General features: G+C 45.8%; 1 protein-coding gene across 2 annotated transcripts in view; it reads right to left on the bottom strand.

Moving 5' to 3' along the window:
- The window catches only part of MB21D2 (Mab-21 domain containing 2), a 119,192-nt gene extending 102,126 nt beyond the window's left edge, over window positions 1-17,066 (bottom strand). The window contains exon 1 of one of the 2 annotated variants that reach the window (XM_050779246.1): window positions 16,433-17,066. In XM_050779246.1, the coding sequence (XP_050635203.1) occupies window positions 16,433-16,643 (211 nt within the window). In that variant the 5' untranslated portion in view covers window positions 16,644-17,066. The remainder of the gene's footprint in view (window positions 1-16,432) is intronic. The other variant, XM_050779247.1, reaches the window with a different exon arrangement.
- Window positions 17,067-17,933: the final 867 nt, after the last annotated feature.

Raw genomic sequence — 17,933 nt, 5'->3', positions numbered from 1 at the left:
CCAGTACCTCACACAGTGCCTATCTCATAGCAGGCATACAAGAAATATGCAGTAAAACTGAAGTGGTTACAGGAGAGGAAGCTAGAGATGTGGGCTGGAGCTGGGTTTCCAAGAGCCTTGTAGAACAGGCTAAGGAGTTTGAACAGCCAGGCGCTGTGGCTCACGCCTATAATCCCAGCTTTCGAAAGCTGAGGTGGGTGGATCACTTGAGCTCAGGAGTTCAAGACAAGCCTAGCCAACATAGTGAAACCCCATCTCTACTAAAAATACAAAAATTAGCCAGGCATGGTGGCGCCCGCCTATAGTCCCAGCTACTCGGGAGCCTGAGAGGATCACGGGGCAGGAGAATCGCGTGAACCCAGGAGGCAGAGGTTGTGGTGAGCTGAGATCGCACCACTGCACTCCAGCCTGAGCGACAGAGTGAGACTCAGTTTCAAAAAAAAAAAAAAAAAAAAAAGGACTTGCTGCACAAAGGTTTCCAAGGTCTCTGTTGAAGAAATTGATGAAGGATGGATGTATGAATGCAGGAAGGAAACAGTACTGAAAAAGAACTACAGATGGAGAAGGCAGCAATAATACCCAGGTGAGGAGCCCGAGATGGCAGAGAGGATGAAGCCAGGGTTGGTTGGTCTTGGATGACAGAGACATTAAGTGGATCATTTCCCATCAATCCTCTTCCCCAAGAAACAGAGATTTTTAAATTGTTTCCTATGAGGTTCTACAATGTCCAGATGGTTCACTATTCCATGGAGAAATGAATGTTTCCATTCCTATTAAGACTTTATTGCCAGAAAACCATGAGTAAGTATGTTGGGAATGAGGCTTCTCTGAGAATTTCAATTCCAATCCTCTGCATCACGAGCACCAGCATCTCAAGAAGTCATTTCACCCCAACAACCAATTGTGTACTATCCTATGAATATGCTTCAATGCTTTAAGACAAGTCAATGTACAAACATATGCCCTCGGAAAGCAGGAAAGCTGGAAGGGTTATTCATATTAACAAATAATTAGTCACTTTTTAGTCACTGTAAGAGTCACTTACAGCACTAAAGAGGCCAATCGCTTAGTTCACATAAAACCCAACTCAATTTATAAATTGTGGCCTCAAGGTCAACTTCCTAAAAATACATTTGGCATCTGCCTTTCCCTGAAAAATAGATCTGCTCCCCCATTATCCCCACAATGATAGACTACATTAACTATGTCCTAATTAAATGTTCTACATCTGAAATTAAACCCACTGGGGGAGTGTGGGGAAAAGCCTGCATCTTCATAAGGCTGCCCTAATTTAGTTAGTGTCAAGGGCCCCATTGACCTTTATACCTCTTTAAATCAATCAGTTAGCTGGGACACACCTTCTTACTTTCAAAAGGAGGAGGCTGTAGCTAGGATAAGATTTCATACCAAGGACTTTTCAACAAACAAAATCACAAGCATCAAAAAATGTTTGTCCTGGGAGCTGCCAAGGAAGACTAACCGATAGAGTGAAAAAGGCTCTGGACCAGGAACCAGAACCACATCAGCAACTGGTTTCCAGGACAGCAAAACCGTCATCTCTTCCACCTGCCCACTACCCCTCCCTTCTGTTCCGCTCAGCGTGTGGCACCACCCCACCTTTGTACACCAGCAACCACACAGAGCCCGGCACAGTCGGTTTTGTGAAGGTGCAAAGAGGGCAGGAGCCAGACTGCCGATGTTTGAATCCAGCCTCTATCACTAGCTTGAGCAAAGGGACTTCCTGGCTTTAGTTTCTTACCTATAATGTGTGGACGGGTAACAGCACTCTCCTTACAGGACTGTTGTGAGGATTCAATGGATTAATGATTCTAAGTACTTGGAACATCGCCTAGCAAACAGGAGGGAAGAGTTTCTCAATTTCATCATTCTCATCACTACCATCACTGTTTGACCTTGAGCAAGTCACTGTTCACTAGGGGTTAAGTTTCTCCATCAGTAAAACGATGGGGTGGATGAGCTGATCTCAGAAAGATTCCCACTAGCTTAACTCCTCTCTAATTCTCTGAATCCTATTACAACACCCTAAATCCTCCTAAGCCCTAAGCCCAGCCGCAGGGAGTGAAGGTTATGCTGGTTCTTTCAGGTCTCGAGGAGGTGGTTCAGCCCATGCAGCTGCAACTCCTCCCAGCCACAGGCTGGTCCCATAGTCCAGAGTCCAGCCCGCCAGCCTTGCTTATTATAGATATTAATTGTTCAGAGATCAAAATAGTCATCATGCTATTCAAAGCTGTGGAAACAGCACAGGCATAAGAAAAGGTCACAGTTTAGAGGAAAGAAACCAGAGAGAAAGACACGAGGAACAAATCAAAAGACCAAAGCAAACACGAGAGACCAAAAATACACCTTGCCTATGAGGCTATTTATGTAGCATCCTTCCTCTAATAGCAATTAAGAGAACTTCAGACTACAAGGTGGCTTTGTAACAGGGGAAGTTTTCCCTGCCTTGAAGCACAGCCCTCTCGAGGTGACTTCCCTTGCCTTCAAAGTCAGTAGAATCTTCCCTGGGGCACAAATGCTACGAAGCCAACTGTCTCGGGTACAAGTATCTTTCTTAGAAAGCATTATTTACTCAACATTCACTTAACCTCCATTCTGCCCAAAAGTAAAGGCAGTGTTCAGGATGATCGTGTCCCCTCTTCTTTTTGGCCCTCAGTTTCCATGTCTATCAAAGGAGGAGGGAGGAAGTCAAGCCACCTCATTTTCAAGTTTCCTGGCAGCATTAAAATTATAAGAATCTGTCCATGATTGGTACTTTGCATGGTAAGAGGTTTTGTTTTGCTTCTTTACATGAAGTTTTGAAAAAAAAACTTTGTCAATTTCTGCCTGAAGCTAGACTTCTTGGGTTAAATCCTCACTCTACTAGTAGCTCTGTGACTTTGGGCAAATTACTTAACCTCTCTGTGTTTCAGATTTCCCATCAGTAAAATAAGGATAATAGTACTGATAGAGTTTGGATATTTGCTCTCCTAACAACTGGTATCTCCTGTTGAAACGTAATCCCCAGCGTTAGAGGCGGGGCCTGGTGGGAAGTGTCTGGATCATCGGGGCAGATCTCCCATGAATGGCTTGGGCCACACTCTTGGTGATAAGCGAGCTCTCACTCTGAGCTGTTGAGAGATCTGGTCATTTATAAGTATGGGGGCACCTTTCCCCCCACTTTTGCTTGCTCCTGCATGCGCCATGTGAAGTGCCTGCTGCCACTTTCCTTCCACCATGATTGGGAACTCTCTGAGCCTTTGCCAGAAGCTGAGCAGATGCCAGCACCATGCTTCCTGTACCACCTGCAGAACTGTGAGCCAATTAAACCTCGTTTTAAATTACCAGTGTTGGGTATTTCTTCATAGCAATGCAAGAACAGCCTAACACAAGTACCTTCCTCACAGTGTTGGTGTTAGGACAGATTTAGCTAAAACACATAAAGTACTTAGAACCACACCTGGAACATAGTTAGCAATATTTTAGTGTGGTTATTATTATTTTCAAACATTTTCCCATTCAAAGAGAAAATGTACTCAGAAGACAGTATGCAAGGACAAACACACACACAGCAGGAAAACTGGCTTCTAGTCATGGTTCTGCCCCAAACTAGCTGTATGCTGTGGATGAACTCCCACCCTTCCCTGGGTCTCAGTTTTCAGAGCAGGCTGCAAAAGATCTTTCCTGAAAGTATTCCGATCAGAGGTCATAAGCTGACAGGCAGCGTTCTGTTTGACTTACCGTTTTAAACCCCATGGTGTTTCTTTACAATTTGATTTATTCTCAATACTTAAAACCTGGGGATTTTTCATAAAAATCCAAAACATCCAAAGTTCTATCAGCCCAGACCCTCAGCCCTGGGCCCTTGGCTGTAGTTCTTAAAGTGTGGTCCCTCAACCAGCAGCGGCTGCATCACCTGGAAACTCATCAGAAATGCAAATTCTCAGGCTCTGTTACAGAATCAGAAACTGTGGAAGTGGGGCCTGGCCATCTGTGTTTCAACAAGCAGGACACTGATACACACTGACGTTCCAGAACCACTGCAGTGGAGGAACAACGGGCAGGTGTTGAAGGGCAGTGGCCCCATCACACAACAGGGACAAGAGGTGATCTCCATTTACCAACCTCCCCTGCCTCCCTGGCATCCCCGACTCTTACCGAGGAGTCGGCATTTACTGAGCCACCCACCACTCATCTTCCTTACCATCCAGTCCCTGGGCGGTCTTGGGCTCAGCAGCTCTGACCTAGGTGGACCATCTCTTCTCACAACAGGGTAATGAGCCCGCAGGCACCATATGCCCGTAGGATTGAGTTGTTCCAAATCAAAACTGTATGAAATGCAGGCTGTGCACACCAAGGGCACAGTTGAAAGAACAAACTGTTGAGTTGCCTTTATTAATCACAACACAATCCGCGCAAGCAGCTGCTATTAAGAACAGCTGCGGCTGCTCAAAGGCTGATCTTGAAGCAGCCTCCAGTGCTCACGGCTGAATGCCCATCAGGCGCAGGCAGACTTGCAGTCTGCTGGCTTAGTTCTTCCTCCTGAGCCTTACTCAGTGCCTTTCTCCAGACCAGAAATCGTCCCCTTTCCATTCCTTGTGACAGGGTGGGACGGGGTAGAAAAGGTTTTGTTTTGTGTTTAAATTATTGCCAGCTTGGGCAACGTGGCGAGACCCTGTCTCTGCAAAATATTTAAAAATTAGTCAGGCGTGACCGGGCGCGGTGGCTCACGCCTGTAATCCCAGCACTTTGGGAGGCCGAGGTGGGTGGATCACGAGGCCAGGAGTTCAAGACCAGCCTGACCAACATGGTGAAACCCCATCTATACTAAAAATACAATAATTAGCCAGGGGTGGTGGCGGGCGCCTGTAATGACAGTTACTCGGGAGGCGGAGGCAGGAGAATTGCTTGAACCTGGGAGGTGGAGGTTACAGTGAGCTGAGATCATGACATTGCACTTCAGCCTGGGTGACAGAACAAGCCCTGTCTCAAAAAAAGAGAGAAAAGAAAAGGGAAAAGAAAAGAAAAGATTAGCCAGGCGTGGAGATGTGTGCCTCCAGTGCCGGCCACTCAGGAGACTGAGGTGGGAAAATTGCTTTAGCCCAGGAGGTTGAGGCTGCAGTGAGCTGAGATCGCGCCACTGCACTCCAGCCTGGGTGACAGGGCAAGCCCTGTCTCAAAAAGAAGAAAAAGGAAAGAAAAGGAAACGAAAAGAAAAGAAAAATTATTGTAATATGAAGAATGAGGTGAGTTTCAAAGGATTTGAGTTTGATCCCACCTCCACCATTTAGTGACCTTGAATGAGTTACTTAACTTCTCTTGATTATCATTTCCTCCTGTGTTAAAATAGATACAATAATAATACCTCCTAGGGTTGCTGTGAGTAATAAATCAAATCAGATTATACATATGAAAGTATTTTGTAAATTGGGGAGGACTAGATAAAAATAGAGGCCTATCAGCATCATCCCATGAAAACTGCAGTTTGAACCATAAATCATCAAATGTGGAAGTCACTGTTTCTGGCCTAGGACTATCAAAGGTAAAATCTGAGAATCACAAGGCTACAGAGGGCCTTCTGAGGACTTGTAATCCAACTTTTCTACATTCCTCCTATCCACCCCCGCCATCCCTGAATGCTATTAACAGGAGTCTAGCAAAAGTGTGGTCCCACCTGGAAAACCTTACCCACAGGAAGCTCACTACGTGCCAAGGCAGGCAGTCCCACCCCATCGGAGGACTTATCTGAACACAGACCATTCCTCCTTATGGAGACCAAATTAAACTTGCGAAAATTTAAGGCATCTTGAAAGCTCCTTTCAAGTTTACCCCTCACCTCAGGGCCTTTACACCTGCTGTCTGTCTACCTGGAATACACTTCCAGCCAGTCTTCAGATGGCTGGCTGCTGCTGCTGCTGCTGCTGCTTCCATTTCAAACGTCTCTGCTTCAGGGAAGGCTTCTCAACTATTCTTCACTCTATCCTACCCAATTGCCCACCATCATCATATTCTTTGCTTCTTGTTTTTTTACAGCACACACCCCTGTTTACTTGCATGCTTCATTTTGTTAAATCCTCCAGGGAAAAGAAGATCTATGGAGGTAGTGGTCTTGGTTCTCATTCATTACTCTGTGTACTTACACAGTAATTGCACCAATAATTACACTAGCACGTGGCAGGCATGCCAGCATATGTTGAATGAATTTATGAATGAATGAATGCTTAACACTATTCTACACACATTGTAGATATTCAAATAGTAGTTGGAAGAGACAAAAGTCTTAACAAGACTTATACCAACTCCCACTACCGACTTAACTCACAAGTCTTCTTGCGTTAAGAAAAAAATATAAAATATAAACAAATTGAACAGTTCCCATGCCAGCTTTATTCATAGCAGCACTGTCCCTAGTTATCTCTTTATCTTGTGTAGAGTGAATTCATGAAAAGGCACTTAAGTGGATGAAAAACAGATAGCTGTTTCCTGGAAACAGGGCCTCATAGAAGGGCATAATTATGAACAGTTCTTAAAAGAGATTACTCAGCGGGCAAGTACTTACCCAGGTCTATTGTAAACACTGTCACAAGCCCTAAGGACGAGTTGGGCAAGGCCTAAAAATCAGACCTGGGGAATGAATATGAGTATAGGGCTTGTATCTACTCATTCCAGTCTCAGTTAGACTGACCCTCTATATACCCTTGACTCAGGTGGAGAGGGGAGAGGTCCAAAGGGGAATGAAACCTATTATCCTTCCCTTGTCTGCAACTATGGAATCAACCCCCGCAACACAAGAAAGATGGCGAAGGGTAGAAAAGTCTACAAGCTCTTTCCAGGTGATATACTGACTGCGGCAGAAGACACTGCGGCTGGTTGGAGTCTTGATCTACAACTGATTCTGTGACCTCGAACCCAGTCACATCAGCTCCCGGAGTCTCAGTACTCCCATCTAGAAATGGGGATTAACAGTTCCTCTACAACCTTTCTCAAAGGCCTCACCTAAGGATAATACCATACCAGATGTGAATATTTATTGTAATCTATAAAGCACTGTGCAAAGGTAAATTGTGATTGATGGCAAATAACAGTAGTTCATAATAATAAAGGATTCCTACAACTTGCATTCCAGATGAACCATCCAAACACTTGGGAGGATGACTGATAAGCACGTCAAACGCCATAATGAGAAAGATAACGTGTGCCCACTGTGCATTCTGGAAAGCCCTGAGTGTGGGCATGCCAGAGGTCTAGAAGTGCCCTAACATGCCTGTGAGGAAACACTGGGGTCCACAAGAAAGGGAACATTACTATGAGTCATGAGTTGCAGTTTGCTGTTCCCAGTCAACAAGCTACAGCAATCACTACGGACATTTCTTATATTGCCCTAGGATAGGTCTTAAGAAATGTGGAAAAACTTGCCCTGCACCCCTCTACCACATAAGGAGATAAGATCAAGAATTTCTTGACTCCAGAAAACATGATATAGCATTGCTCAATGGATTTTTAAAAATCATAAAGAGACAAGGTTAGAAAGTGCTAATTTCTCAGAGACTGCAATAAAAAGCTTCACTGGGAAGAGCTCTTTTAAAGAGTGACTCAAGTCACATCACACTTAGTGAGCAACTACTATGTGCATGACCCCCCGGGTGCTGTAAAGATAAACAAGCCAGGGATTCTTTCCAGCATGGGAAAAAATAGGCTAAGGGCCATAAAAGGGACCAGGCATTAGGCGGAAACACAGGAAAGGTAAATTTTCTTCTTCTCCAAGAGATATAGGCAGGCTTCTGAGTCAAGCGGCATCTGAGCTGGGAGAGAAAAATAAAGCACAGATAAGGTGTCAGAAGGCCATCTGTAGAAGCTGGGACATTTAATTGTTTCTGTGACATGGATCCTCTCGACAGACTGTAGAAGCCTATAGATCCCTGCAGAGAATAGCATATTTAAATGAATATTATAACATCACACAAGATTTCTAAGAAAATCAGTATTAAAATACAAAATGCATTTTAAAGTAAATTTGTGGTAGAGTACCATATGTGATAATTAGCGCCTTAAATAATAAAATCTAGCAGCAAGCATAATATCCACCATAATTTCAAAGCAGCAGTAAACATTTTTTGAGATATCTGCAACAACTGTGATGTGAAATAAAGATGCCTGGGATTTCTATTGGCAACAAAAACGTATGTACCACTAATAACACTATGGTTTCCCACCTTGAAAGAAAATGCTATAGTTAGAGGTTAATACAAATAAAGATGTCCTTTCTCCCCACTCAAGTTCACAGGCTCCATGTTGTTTCCATGGACCCAGGTGAGGGAACTCTGATAGAGAAAAACGGCTCGGCCAGGCACGGTGGCTCACGCCTGTAATCCCAGCACTTTCGGAGGCCGAGATAGGCGGATCATGAGGTCAGGAGATGGAGACCATCCTGGCTAACACGGTGAAACCCCGACTCTACTAAAAACACAAAAACAAAATTAGCCAGGAGCGGGGGCGGCGCCTGTAGTCCCAGCTACTCGGGAGGCTGAGGCAGGAGAACGGCGTGAACCCGGGAGGCGGAGCTTGCAGTGAGCCGAGATCCAGCCACCGCACTCCAGCCTGGGCGACAGAGCGAGACTCCGTCTCAAAAAAAAAAACAAAAAAACAAAAAAAAAATACAAAAAATTAGCTAGACATGGTGGCACGCAGCTGTAATCCCAGCTATTCCAGACGCTGAGGCAGGAGAATCACTGGAAGCCAGGAGGGGGTGGTTGCAGCGAGCTGAGATTGAGATCGGCCACTGCACTTCAAGCCTGAGCAACAGAACAAGACTGTCGAGAGAGAGAGAGAGAGACAGAGAGAGAGAGAGAGAAGAGACAGAAAGACAGAGAGAGAGAGAGAGGAAGATCTGGCTGTGATCTCCTGTGGTCCCAGGTACTTGAGGTGCTGAGGCAGGAGGACCGCTTGAGTCCAAGAGGTCGAGGCTACAGTGAGCCGTGATGGTGCCATTGCACTCTGGCCTGGGCAACAGAGTGAGACCTGTCATTCATACATATATACACAAATAACAGAAAGTGCTCTAAGTTCTAGATATGCATCTTCTTTGGAACAAAAAGAGATGAATGAAAGAAGCTAGGAAAACATCATTCTACAGGTTTTAACTTATAGCTCCTCTTTTAAAATGCAGTAGATGACAGCATATTGATAAATTTACTATTTATAAAAGGGCATGGATCCCATACCATCCCTGTTATGTAAATGTACGCATATGTCTGGGTATAAGCATATGTATAACATAGATGTTTAGAAAAAAATATGCATCAAAATGTTAATAGTGATTAAAGTTTAGGAGTGATTTTACTTTTTCCTTTATATTTTCTATCATTGGAAAATGGGCAAAATTAGGCCCAACATAGGTCAGGAGACTTAGGGTAAAACACATACCACATAGTATAAAACACAGCTGGTACAATAACTCAGAAATTCCCTTTTCTCATATTTTATATAAAAGCTTTCAGATTCAGAATTGAATGCACCTGAACACATGAAGTACATATAATTATTAACCCCAACTTATATTTTTAGAAACTGAGGCTTAAAGTCTGAGTGACTTGCCCAACGTCACACAGCAAATACTAATAATTGCAGATTCAGAGGTAAAATCTGAGTCTCCTGGCCCTCCTGAGCGCAGGATATTGTCCTTGTTAAAAACCAGGGCTTTGTATTCATCCTGACCCTGGTTAAGTCCCACCTATGCCACTCACTTGCTGGTAAACTTAGAGGAATTCCTGTATTTTTCTAATTCTAGGCTTCACCACAGTTTTTTTTTTTTTCCACCTCAAAGTGTAACGGTGATGATTAAATGATACAATCATGTAAAGTCCTATGAAAACCTGTGACAGAGTAAACACCCTTGTCTCACTCACTATGCCGCTTTGTCTCTGTCCCAGGTGGAAGAACTGTTATTACTTTCCAGGAGCAGACAGACATTATCTGCTCATTAGGCTCAGTAGCTTGGTTCTACTCTCAAAAGTCAACTGGAATCACGCTCATTGTGCCTAGAACAGAGAATGCAGAACATCAGGCCTAACACGGGACAGGATGTCGAAATGCTGAGCAGCTCATCTGGGGATCTCCAGGGATTTGGACTCAATAGGTCTGAATGGGACCAGAGATTGTGAATTGTTAGAATCTAATATTTCTGTGAATTTAAAAGGGGCTCAGCCTAACTGCGAGCAATGCATTATCCAATGGGTGGCACGACAAGGAATGACAGGAAGATCCAGGACTGTCAACAGTTCTAGGCCTCTTCTCTCACGGATGAAAGGCAGCCACCGCCCAGAACCACGGAGGGGGAATTGAAACCAATCCAAACTAGCACAAAAATCAATGTTTAGAGGGATCCCCTGTCCGGGATACATAATGTTCTCAGAGATAGAACAAGCTTCTGAGATTATCCTGTCCACTCTACAGATGTAGCACATAAGCGGACACAACTCTGGGGAACTTCCCAGGCACTTGGAGGCCCATGAAACACCAATGCATGATAAATTCCCACAGTAAATCCTGCTGGGGGAATTCATGAGGGGAAAAGCAGCAATCAAACACTGGAAAGGTAGGGCTTCAAAATTACCCACTCTGGCGATGTGGAAAGTGCCTAAAACTATGGTAGGTCCAGGAGCACCACACCGTGGTTTACATCTTTGAAGTGGCCACATGGCACTTACTGGCCTGGGAGGAGAAACAGCCAGCAAAATATCCTGCTACAGTTGGTGGGCAAAGGAAACAGGGGAAGGGTCCCTAAAGGCCCTTATGAATTTCTCAAATTTTTGCTCACCATTTTATCCTCAGAACCCTGCATGCTGATTGGCAAACACTATTACATTCATTATTTGTCAGATGCGTGAAAAAAAAAAAAACAGAGGGAGAGAAAGAGGGACAGACAGGAAGACAAAAAGAAATTATCTCAGGTGGGACATGGTGGCTCACACCTGTAATCCCAGCACTTTGGGAGGCCAAGGCAGGTGGATCACTTGAGGTCAGGAGTTCAAGACCAGCCTGGCCAACATGGTGAAACCCCATGTCTACTAAAAGTACAAAAGTTAGCCAGGCATGGTGGTGGGCACCTATAATCCCAGCTACTCGGGAGGCTGAGCAGGAGAATCGACTGAACCCAAGAGGCAGAGGTTGCAGTGAGCCGAGATCGTGCCACTGCACTCCAGCCTGGGCAACAAGGGTGAAACTCTATCTCAAAACAAAAAAATTATCTTTGCTCCTCCAGGCTAGGCAGGCTACTGAGTGTAGTATGTCTCACCCAAAAGTGATGGAAACCAATTGCTACTACAGTAAAAGGAACATGAGCCTCTGAGTTAGGAATAACTGGATTCAATCTCAAACTCTGAATTATCTTGGCCTAAGTTCTTGACTTCTTTCTTTGAGCCTCACCATTTCATCTTTAAAAGGGGATAATAACACCTATTTCACTTCCAAAATAGTCATGATACTTACACAGTTGTGGAAAAAAGATTACATGAGCTAACGGATTTAGGCAAAGTAGCTAGCACCACGGTCAGCACATAGTACACGCCAATATCCTCCTGGGCTACCCTAATTGTACTCCAAAGTTCTTTCAGATGTCAAGCTGCAGAAATAATTCCAATTTAAGCACTGGATTTTCTAAGAAAGTACATTTTTATCCCAGAACTCTGGGAAGTCGAAGCAGGCGGATCGCTTGAACTCAGGGGTGTGAGACCAGCCTGAGCAACACGGCAAACCAAAAATACAAAAAAAGTAGCTGGGCGCAGTGGCTCACGCCTGTAATCCTAGCACTTTGGGAGGCTGAGACGGGCAGATCACCTGAGGTCAGGAGTTCGAGACCAGCCTGACCAACATGGAGAAATCCCGTCTCCACTAAAAAATACAACATTAACCAGGTGTGGTGGTGCATGCCTGTAATCCCAGCTACTTGGGAGGCTGAGGCAAGAGAATCGCTTGAACCCCAGGGGCGGAGGTTGCAGTGAGCTGAGATTGTACCACGGCACTCCAGCCTGGGCAACAAGAGACTCCGTCTCCAAAAAAACAACAAAAAAAAATTAGCCAGTTGTCCTAGCTACTTGGGAGGCTGAGGTGGGAGGATCACTTGAGCCTGGAAAGTAGAAATTGCAGTGAACTGAGATTGCACCACTGCACTCCAGCCTGGGTGACAGAACGAGATCCTGCCTCAAATAAATAATCAAATAAATAAATAAACAAACATTTCTTTAAATAATAAACTCATGTATGTATTTTTAGTTAGCAAAGTAATTTCACATTCTGACATAACAGTTCTGAAATACAATGCATTACTGTTATCCATGTTTAATAAATGAAAAAACTGGCCAGGCACAGTGGCTTATGCCTGTAATCCCAGCACTTTGGGAGGCCGAGCCAGGAGGATCACTTGAGGCCAGGATTTTGAGACCAGCCTGGGCAACACAGTGAGACTCCATCTATACAAAAATTAAAAAAAATAAAAAATTAGCTGGGCATGGTGGTACACACCTCTAGTCCTAGCCACTAGGGAGGTTGAGGCAGGAAGATCGCTTACGCCTAGGAATTTGAGGCTGCAGTGAGCCATGATCATACTATTGCACTCCAGGCTGGGAAATGGAGCAAGATCCTGTCTCACAAAAGAGAGAGAGAATACTAAAACCACACAGCCAACAAGAGGCAGACTGGGAATGGAACTATAGATTTTAACATTTTATTATAATTACTATGATTTTCTCAATCAAAAATTCAAATAGGAGATCTTATTATAGAATACTTGAACTCAGACTGTTCCAGAAATCTACTTACATTATGCTAAAACTTATAGCTAAAATCAGAAACAAAATCCTGAAAGAAGAAGTGATCTTTTAAAACAAAGCCTCTCCTCTGGATTTTATGCATCTATTGTTAATAGTCTCAAGTAAGAGAAGAGGAACACGTCTTAGAGTAAGGCTGATCTGAGTGTTAGTAGCATCTCTACCATTTATTAGCTACGTGACCCTGGATATCCAGTTTCTTAACCCCACTAGATTTCAATATCTTCATCTATGTAATGGGAAAGCAATACCTCCTGAAAAGTCTATGTGAGGGTCCTGGCCCTGAGAAGACAATTAGTAAATGATTAACTACCGTAAAAATCATGCCATGGTACCGACCACTTGGTCTGTAGGTTAGGTGACGGCTTGTCTCTTTCCTGCCTTCTCCAGCATTTGCATACCCCCTGTTCTGCATCTGTTCAATGGGGACACAAACCAGTCTCCATCCAGCCTCACCAGGGAATGAAGATAACAAAAGAGCTGGCGGAGACATTATGCAAATACCAAATATTATTAAAACATTAATGAACTCTGGCAATTTCCCTGAATTTTGATAAATGGTGTTTATTATGCACTGCCAGCCTCTCGCACAGTCTGGGCTCTCAAATATTAACTAGCTAATAACACCAATCATTCTCCTAAAAGACCAAGGTATAGAGGAATAAGAAGTGAATCTAGACAATGGCAGCTAACACCTGCCTCCAAAAAAAATCAGAATCTCTACAAACAGAGAGCATCAGGACAGATCCCAGAGACCAGAGTGACCACCAGCAGGCTCAGATCAACCCCACAGCTTGTGCCGAACCCTGCTTTGATAAGACAGTGGAGTGTCTTGGTGTTGACAGGTCATTGATTACGACAGCTGTCTACCATCTCCTTGCTCTTCAGTGTAAAATTCCTCCAAACAAGACAAAATGAAAAGGATCTGTGAAGCTGGAGGGGCTTCAAACTTGGCTAACAATCTTACAGAAAGAGAGTAACATGCCTCACCCTTGCCAACTGCCTGAAACATGAGGCAGTATTTTTCTCAGCTCCACTAAAGAGGCTTGCACCCAATTCATGGTTGGCCACTTCATTCTGCGTGAGGGGATAATATTTGTAAGCTGCTAACAATCCTCAGGTGCAGCTCAGATACAGAACAAAGCCAAGAGGACTTGCCCCCCCACAACTCCCTGAAATGAGGGCCTGGTGCCACCCAAGTGACACCTTAACAAGCTAGGGGTCATTAAGAGACTTCATTTGCATATTCATTAAAGAACCAAGGCTGTGGCAAGTGAAACAAAGTGTACAAAAAAATGATTTTGTTCTTTAAGCCAAGCCAAAATCTGCTTTAGAAAAAGTAAATCCACATAGGAACCCTTGCTGCCGCCAAACCTCCACTTGTCTAGAGCAGTCAGCAACTCATTAAAGGAAAGCAAGGAACTCGCAAATGAATGCGGCACCACACACAGGCAAGCTCATTTCGCCATCTGCCTTCTAGTGTCCAGAGGGGCAAAAGGCTTAAATGACATTCTCCTGGCTTTTCTCTCCTGTAGGTGGAAATGCTAAATTCCCAGGGGGCAAGAAAGACTGCTTGCAAGGTCAACTGGGTAAAAAGGAATAGAAGCAAATCTAGTTTGCCTGTCAACACAATGCCACCCATGGCATTAAACACATGCAAAAATTAAGCACCCTAGAATAATTTACTTCTTTATATTTGGATAAAAGCTTTGCTGACTCAGTGTATCAGCTATGGAGTTAAGCATAGAAGTTCCTAATGAGCCAGGCACTTAAACTTACCCTCCCTACATTATCCCATTTCCTGACCTATGACACCTATGACTACCCTAACTGGCGGTGACCCAGTACCTTCTTCTAGTAAATGACCTACGCAAGTGACGTCAGAAATGATCTGGGGCTGTATTAACACAATGGCAGACTTCCATTATTTGTGCCACAGAGAAAAGCTATGATTTACTAAACAACTTAAATACCTGCCCTCAGCCTTCTGTGTGTGTCCCCACCTTCCCGACAATCACTATGTTGGCTTTTGGCTTTGTAAGCATTTTAGGCTTCCCTCTGGAAGCTCACTCCTACCAGGTTATGAATTTAAATATATATACATATATATTTAATTCATCTATTCATCTAAATAGTTGAACGGTCGAATCTGTCAATAAAAAGAGTTTTTCAACCCCATACGCAACGTAGGATACACTTGGAGAGTGCGGCGCAAAAGGTAAAAACCATCCTAGAATTTTAACATGTTTCATCCAACTTCCCAACGCGTGAACAACTACCAGCCGACACAGACACGTTCAGTCTGTATTACCCCCTCCTTGGGCAGTGAGGAAGAAGAAAACCTAGAAGGAAAAACGTATCCCAGGATAGAAGCAGCAACAGCCAACTAAAACCCAAGTAGACTGCAGGAGAAATAGAAAAGCCCTGTTTTCCTCTGTGGCCAAAAGACCTTTTCCAATCAAATGTTTCAACACCCGGAAAATTGGCTGATCTATTTGTAGAGAACACACAGAGACGAGCGTTAGAGCAGCACTACCCTGGAGTACCAGTTCTGCGGAATGTTGACCGCGGGCCACGCACCGCATGACAGCCACGGATCCACTGGCGGAGCCGCAAGCTACAACCCAGGCGCCTGGCAAACTCACACTACACCTCAGTAGCAATAATCCCAACGGCAGGACACCTGGGGAGGGTGGGCTCGGTCTCCCAGGCCTGGCTCAATTATGTTCCTTTACACAGCATTCAATCATGTTTCAGGAGCCGTAGGTGAGGGGCTGGAGGTGGGAGTGGGGGGCACATTTTCTAGCCCCCGAAGTCTCCGGGGTTGGAAATTCTGGGCACCTCCGTCGGTCAGCGCTAAGACAATACACAAAGAGCAGGGAACCGGCGCTCCTCTGCGGCCAGAGCTCGGCGCCCGGTCACAGAAGAGCTGGGAATTAGGAATTCCGAGCTCAGCGAGAGCCCCGGAGAAGCACCGGAAATGCTTCGGAACGCTTTAAAGGGAAGTCAATTTGCAAATCAAAGTTGCAGGAACTCCGGACGCCCAGACTACTTCAGCGGGTGACTCGGGAACACCCAACAAGTTTGGCCACCGGGGGCTCGGCATGACAGCGCCGCGCCGCGAGACGAGAGAAGCAACTTGTCGCTCGGGCGCCAAGCCAGAGCCCTGAGCCGTCTCCGCTCCCCAGCTCGGGAGAGCACCCAAGAGCCGGCGTCGGGAAGGCGCAGGTCCCTGCCTCCAGCAGCCAAATCCCTCAAGTGAAGGCACCTCAGGGGCTCACCTGGACCGCACTCGCTCCCAGGGGCTTCCCCCAACTGTGCAAAGCTTCACCGCGAACGCCTCACCTGCCTGCCAGCCCCCGGTGGCGGAGAAATTAACAAAAGAGCAAGCGAACAGGGGGAAAGGGAGACACGGCGTAAAGTATAGTAAGGAGGGGAGGGCAGGCAGCTCGGCTTTCCGCGGAGAAAGAAGAGAGAGGCGGAACGGAGATGGCTTATACCCCAGGCACCGGCTCGGGAAGGAAACCGAGAAGGGAAGAGGTCGAGAAGGGGGAATAGGTTTTCTACTCCACTTCCCACCACACACACACCTCCCCCTTTTTCCTCCTTACCCAGCATGGAAAAGATGAAATCCTTGGCTGTGTGAATCTCCAGCGCTCTCTGGTCGTCGTATTCCCGCTGGTCGTGCTTCGTAAATTCTTGGATGAGTTTGTTCAATTCCTCCACCCGAGCTCCCGACCTGAAATCCAGCTCCGGGAACGCAGGCTTGTTGTTACAGCCCAGGGAGGCTGCCTTGCTGGCGGTGGGAGCCGCCATCTTCATGCAAAACGCGCCGAGTAGCAGCTCCGCGGCAGCGCAGCACCCACCCCCGCCCCCCACCCCGCCCCCCTGGGCCTCCTCCCCTCGCAGGCTCCCAGGCTTTGGCCCCGGCCCGTGGGCGGGTTGGCGGGCGGGCGTCTGGGCGGGCGGTCCCCAGCTCCGTGCGCTCTGGGCGTGCGAGCTTCGGGAGGAGCTGGACTGCAGCGAGGGTGCGTGTGTGGCCCCGACACCCTTTTCCCGGCCCCACGCCCGCCCCGATGCTGCGCGTCCCTGCCCTGCCCTGGCCCTCGCTGGCAGCAGCAACAGCGGTCGTAGAGCCAACCGGAGCCTCCCCCCGAGCGAGGAAAGTGAAGTGGAAACAATGTGAAATTCACCAGCTCTGAAATCAACAAGCTGCCGGCTCCGGTGTTACGGAGCCAGCACCAGCGTCTCCATTTAAAGGGACAGCGCACCCAGTGGAGAGGAAAATAAATAAATGACAGAGGTCTGAGCGCATATGCCACTTGCCAATCCGTACTTGGGAAGACGCGCGAGGTGTGGATGCATTCTTTCTCCACCTCCACGGCCGTCCCCCCATCCCCTTTCTGGGCAGGGTTCGTCAAGCGCATTCGAGGAGAAAAAAGTCTTCCTCCGTTTGATTTTAAGGGCGGTGTCCTGGGGGAGGACATCTCTGTGCGCGTTTACCTCTCTATCCCAAAAACTCCAATACCTTTAAATAGTAAAGGAAACTGCCTTAAGGAATATGAAACCTGTCTTCTACTCTTCCTCTTGGATTGCCAAGATGATAGGATTGAGCGTATCAAAAAAGAGAGTCCACATCTAACCCAGTATTGGCAACTCCCATTAACCCATAGAATATCCCTACCTTTGCCCAAGGTAATGAATGACCTGAATAACAGTTTATCTTAACATATAATGAGTTAATGAGATTCAATCTACTCTAGTATAAAGACAGGGAAACTAAAGTGTGGGTGTGGGAGAGGGGAAACAATGAATTGCCCCAGGTTCCAAGGAATGTTGAATGACAAGATGAAAATTTTCTCATTCAACGGATAAAATTTGAGTACGCACTATTTGCCAGATGGAGTGACAGAATGTGACAGTGATAGCCAAAAGACATGACTCCTACCATGGAGTTAGGCTTACATGACAAGGCAGGTTCAATCTAAGTCATGGTCCTTTAGGCAGAATAGAGTCTCAGAGGTGTTTTTAGTGTTTATGGGGTGTGTCACTCAAACACTTAGGAGGCCCATTGGCTCTGAGAAACATAGGTTATCTTATCTTCCTCCCCGA

The sequence above is a fragment of the Macaca thibetana genome, chromosome 2 (genome assembly GCF_024542745.1).
Source record: "Macaca thibetana thibetana isolate TM-01 chromosome 2, ASM2454274v1, whole genome shotgun sequence".
NCBI classification, from domain to species: domain Eukaryota; kingdom Metazoa; phylum Chordata; class Mammalia; order Primates; family Cercopithecidae; genus Macaca; species Macaca thibetana.
The sequence above is the reverse complement of the archived record's forward strand: the minus strand, read 5'-3'. Positions and strand labels throughout refer to the sequence as shown.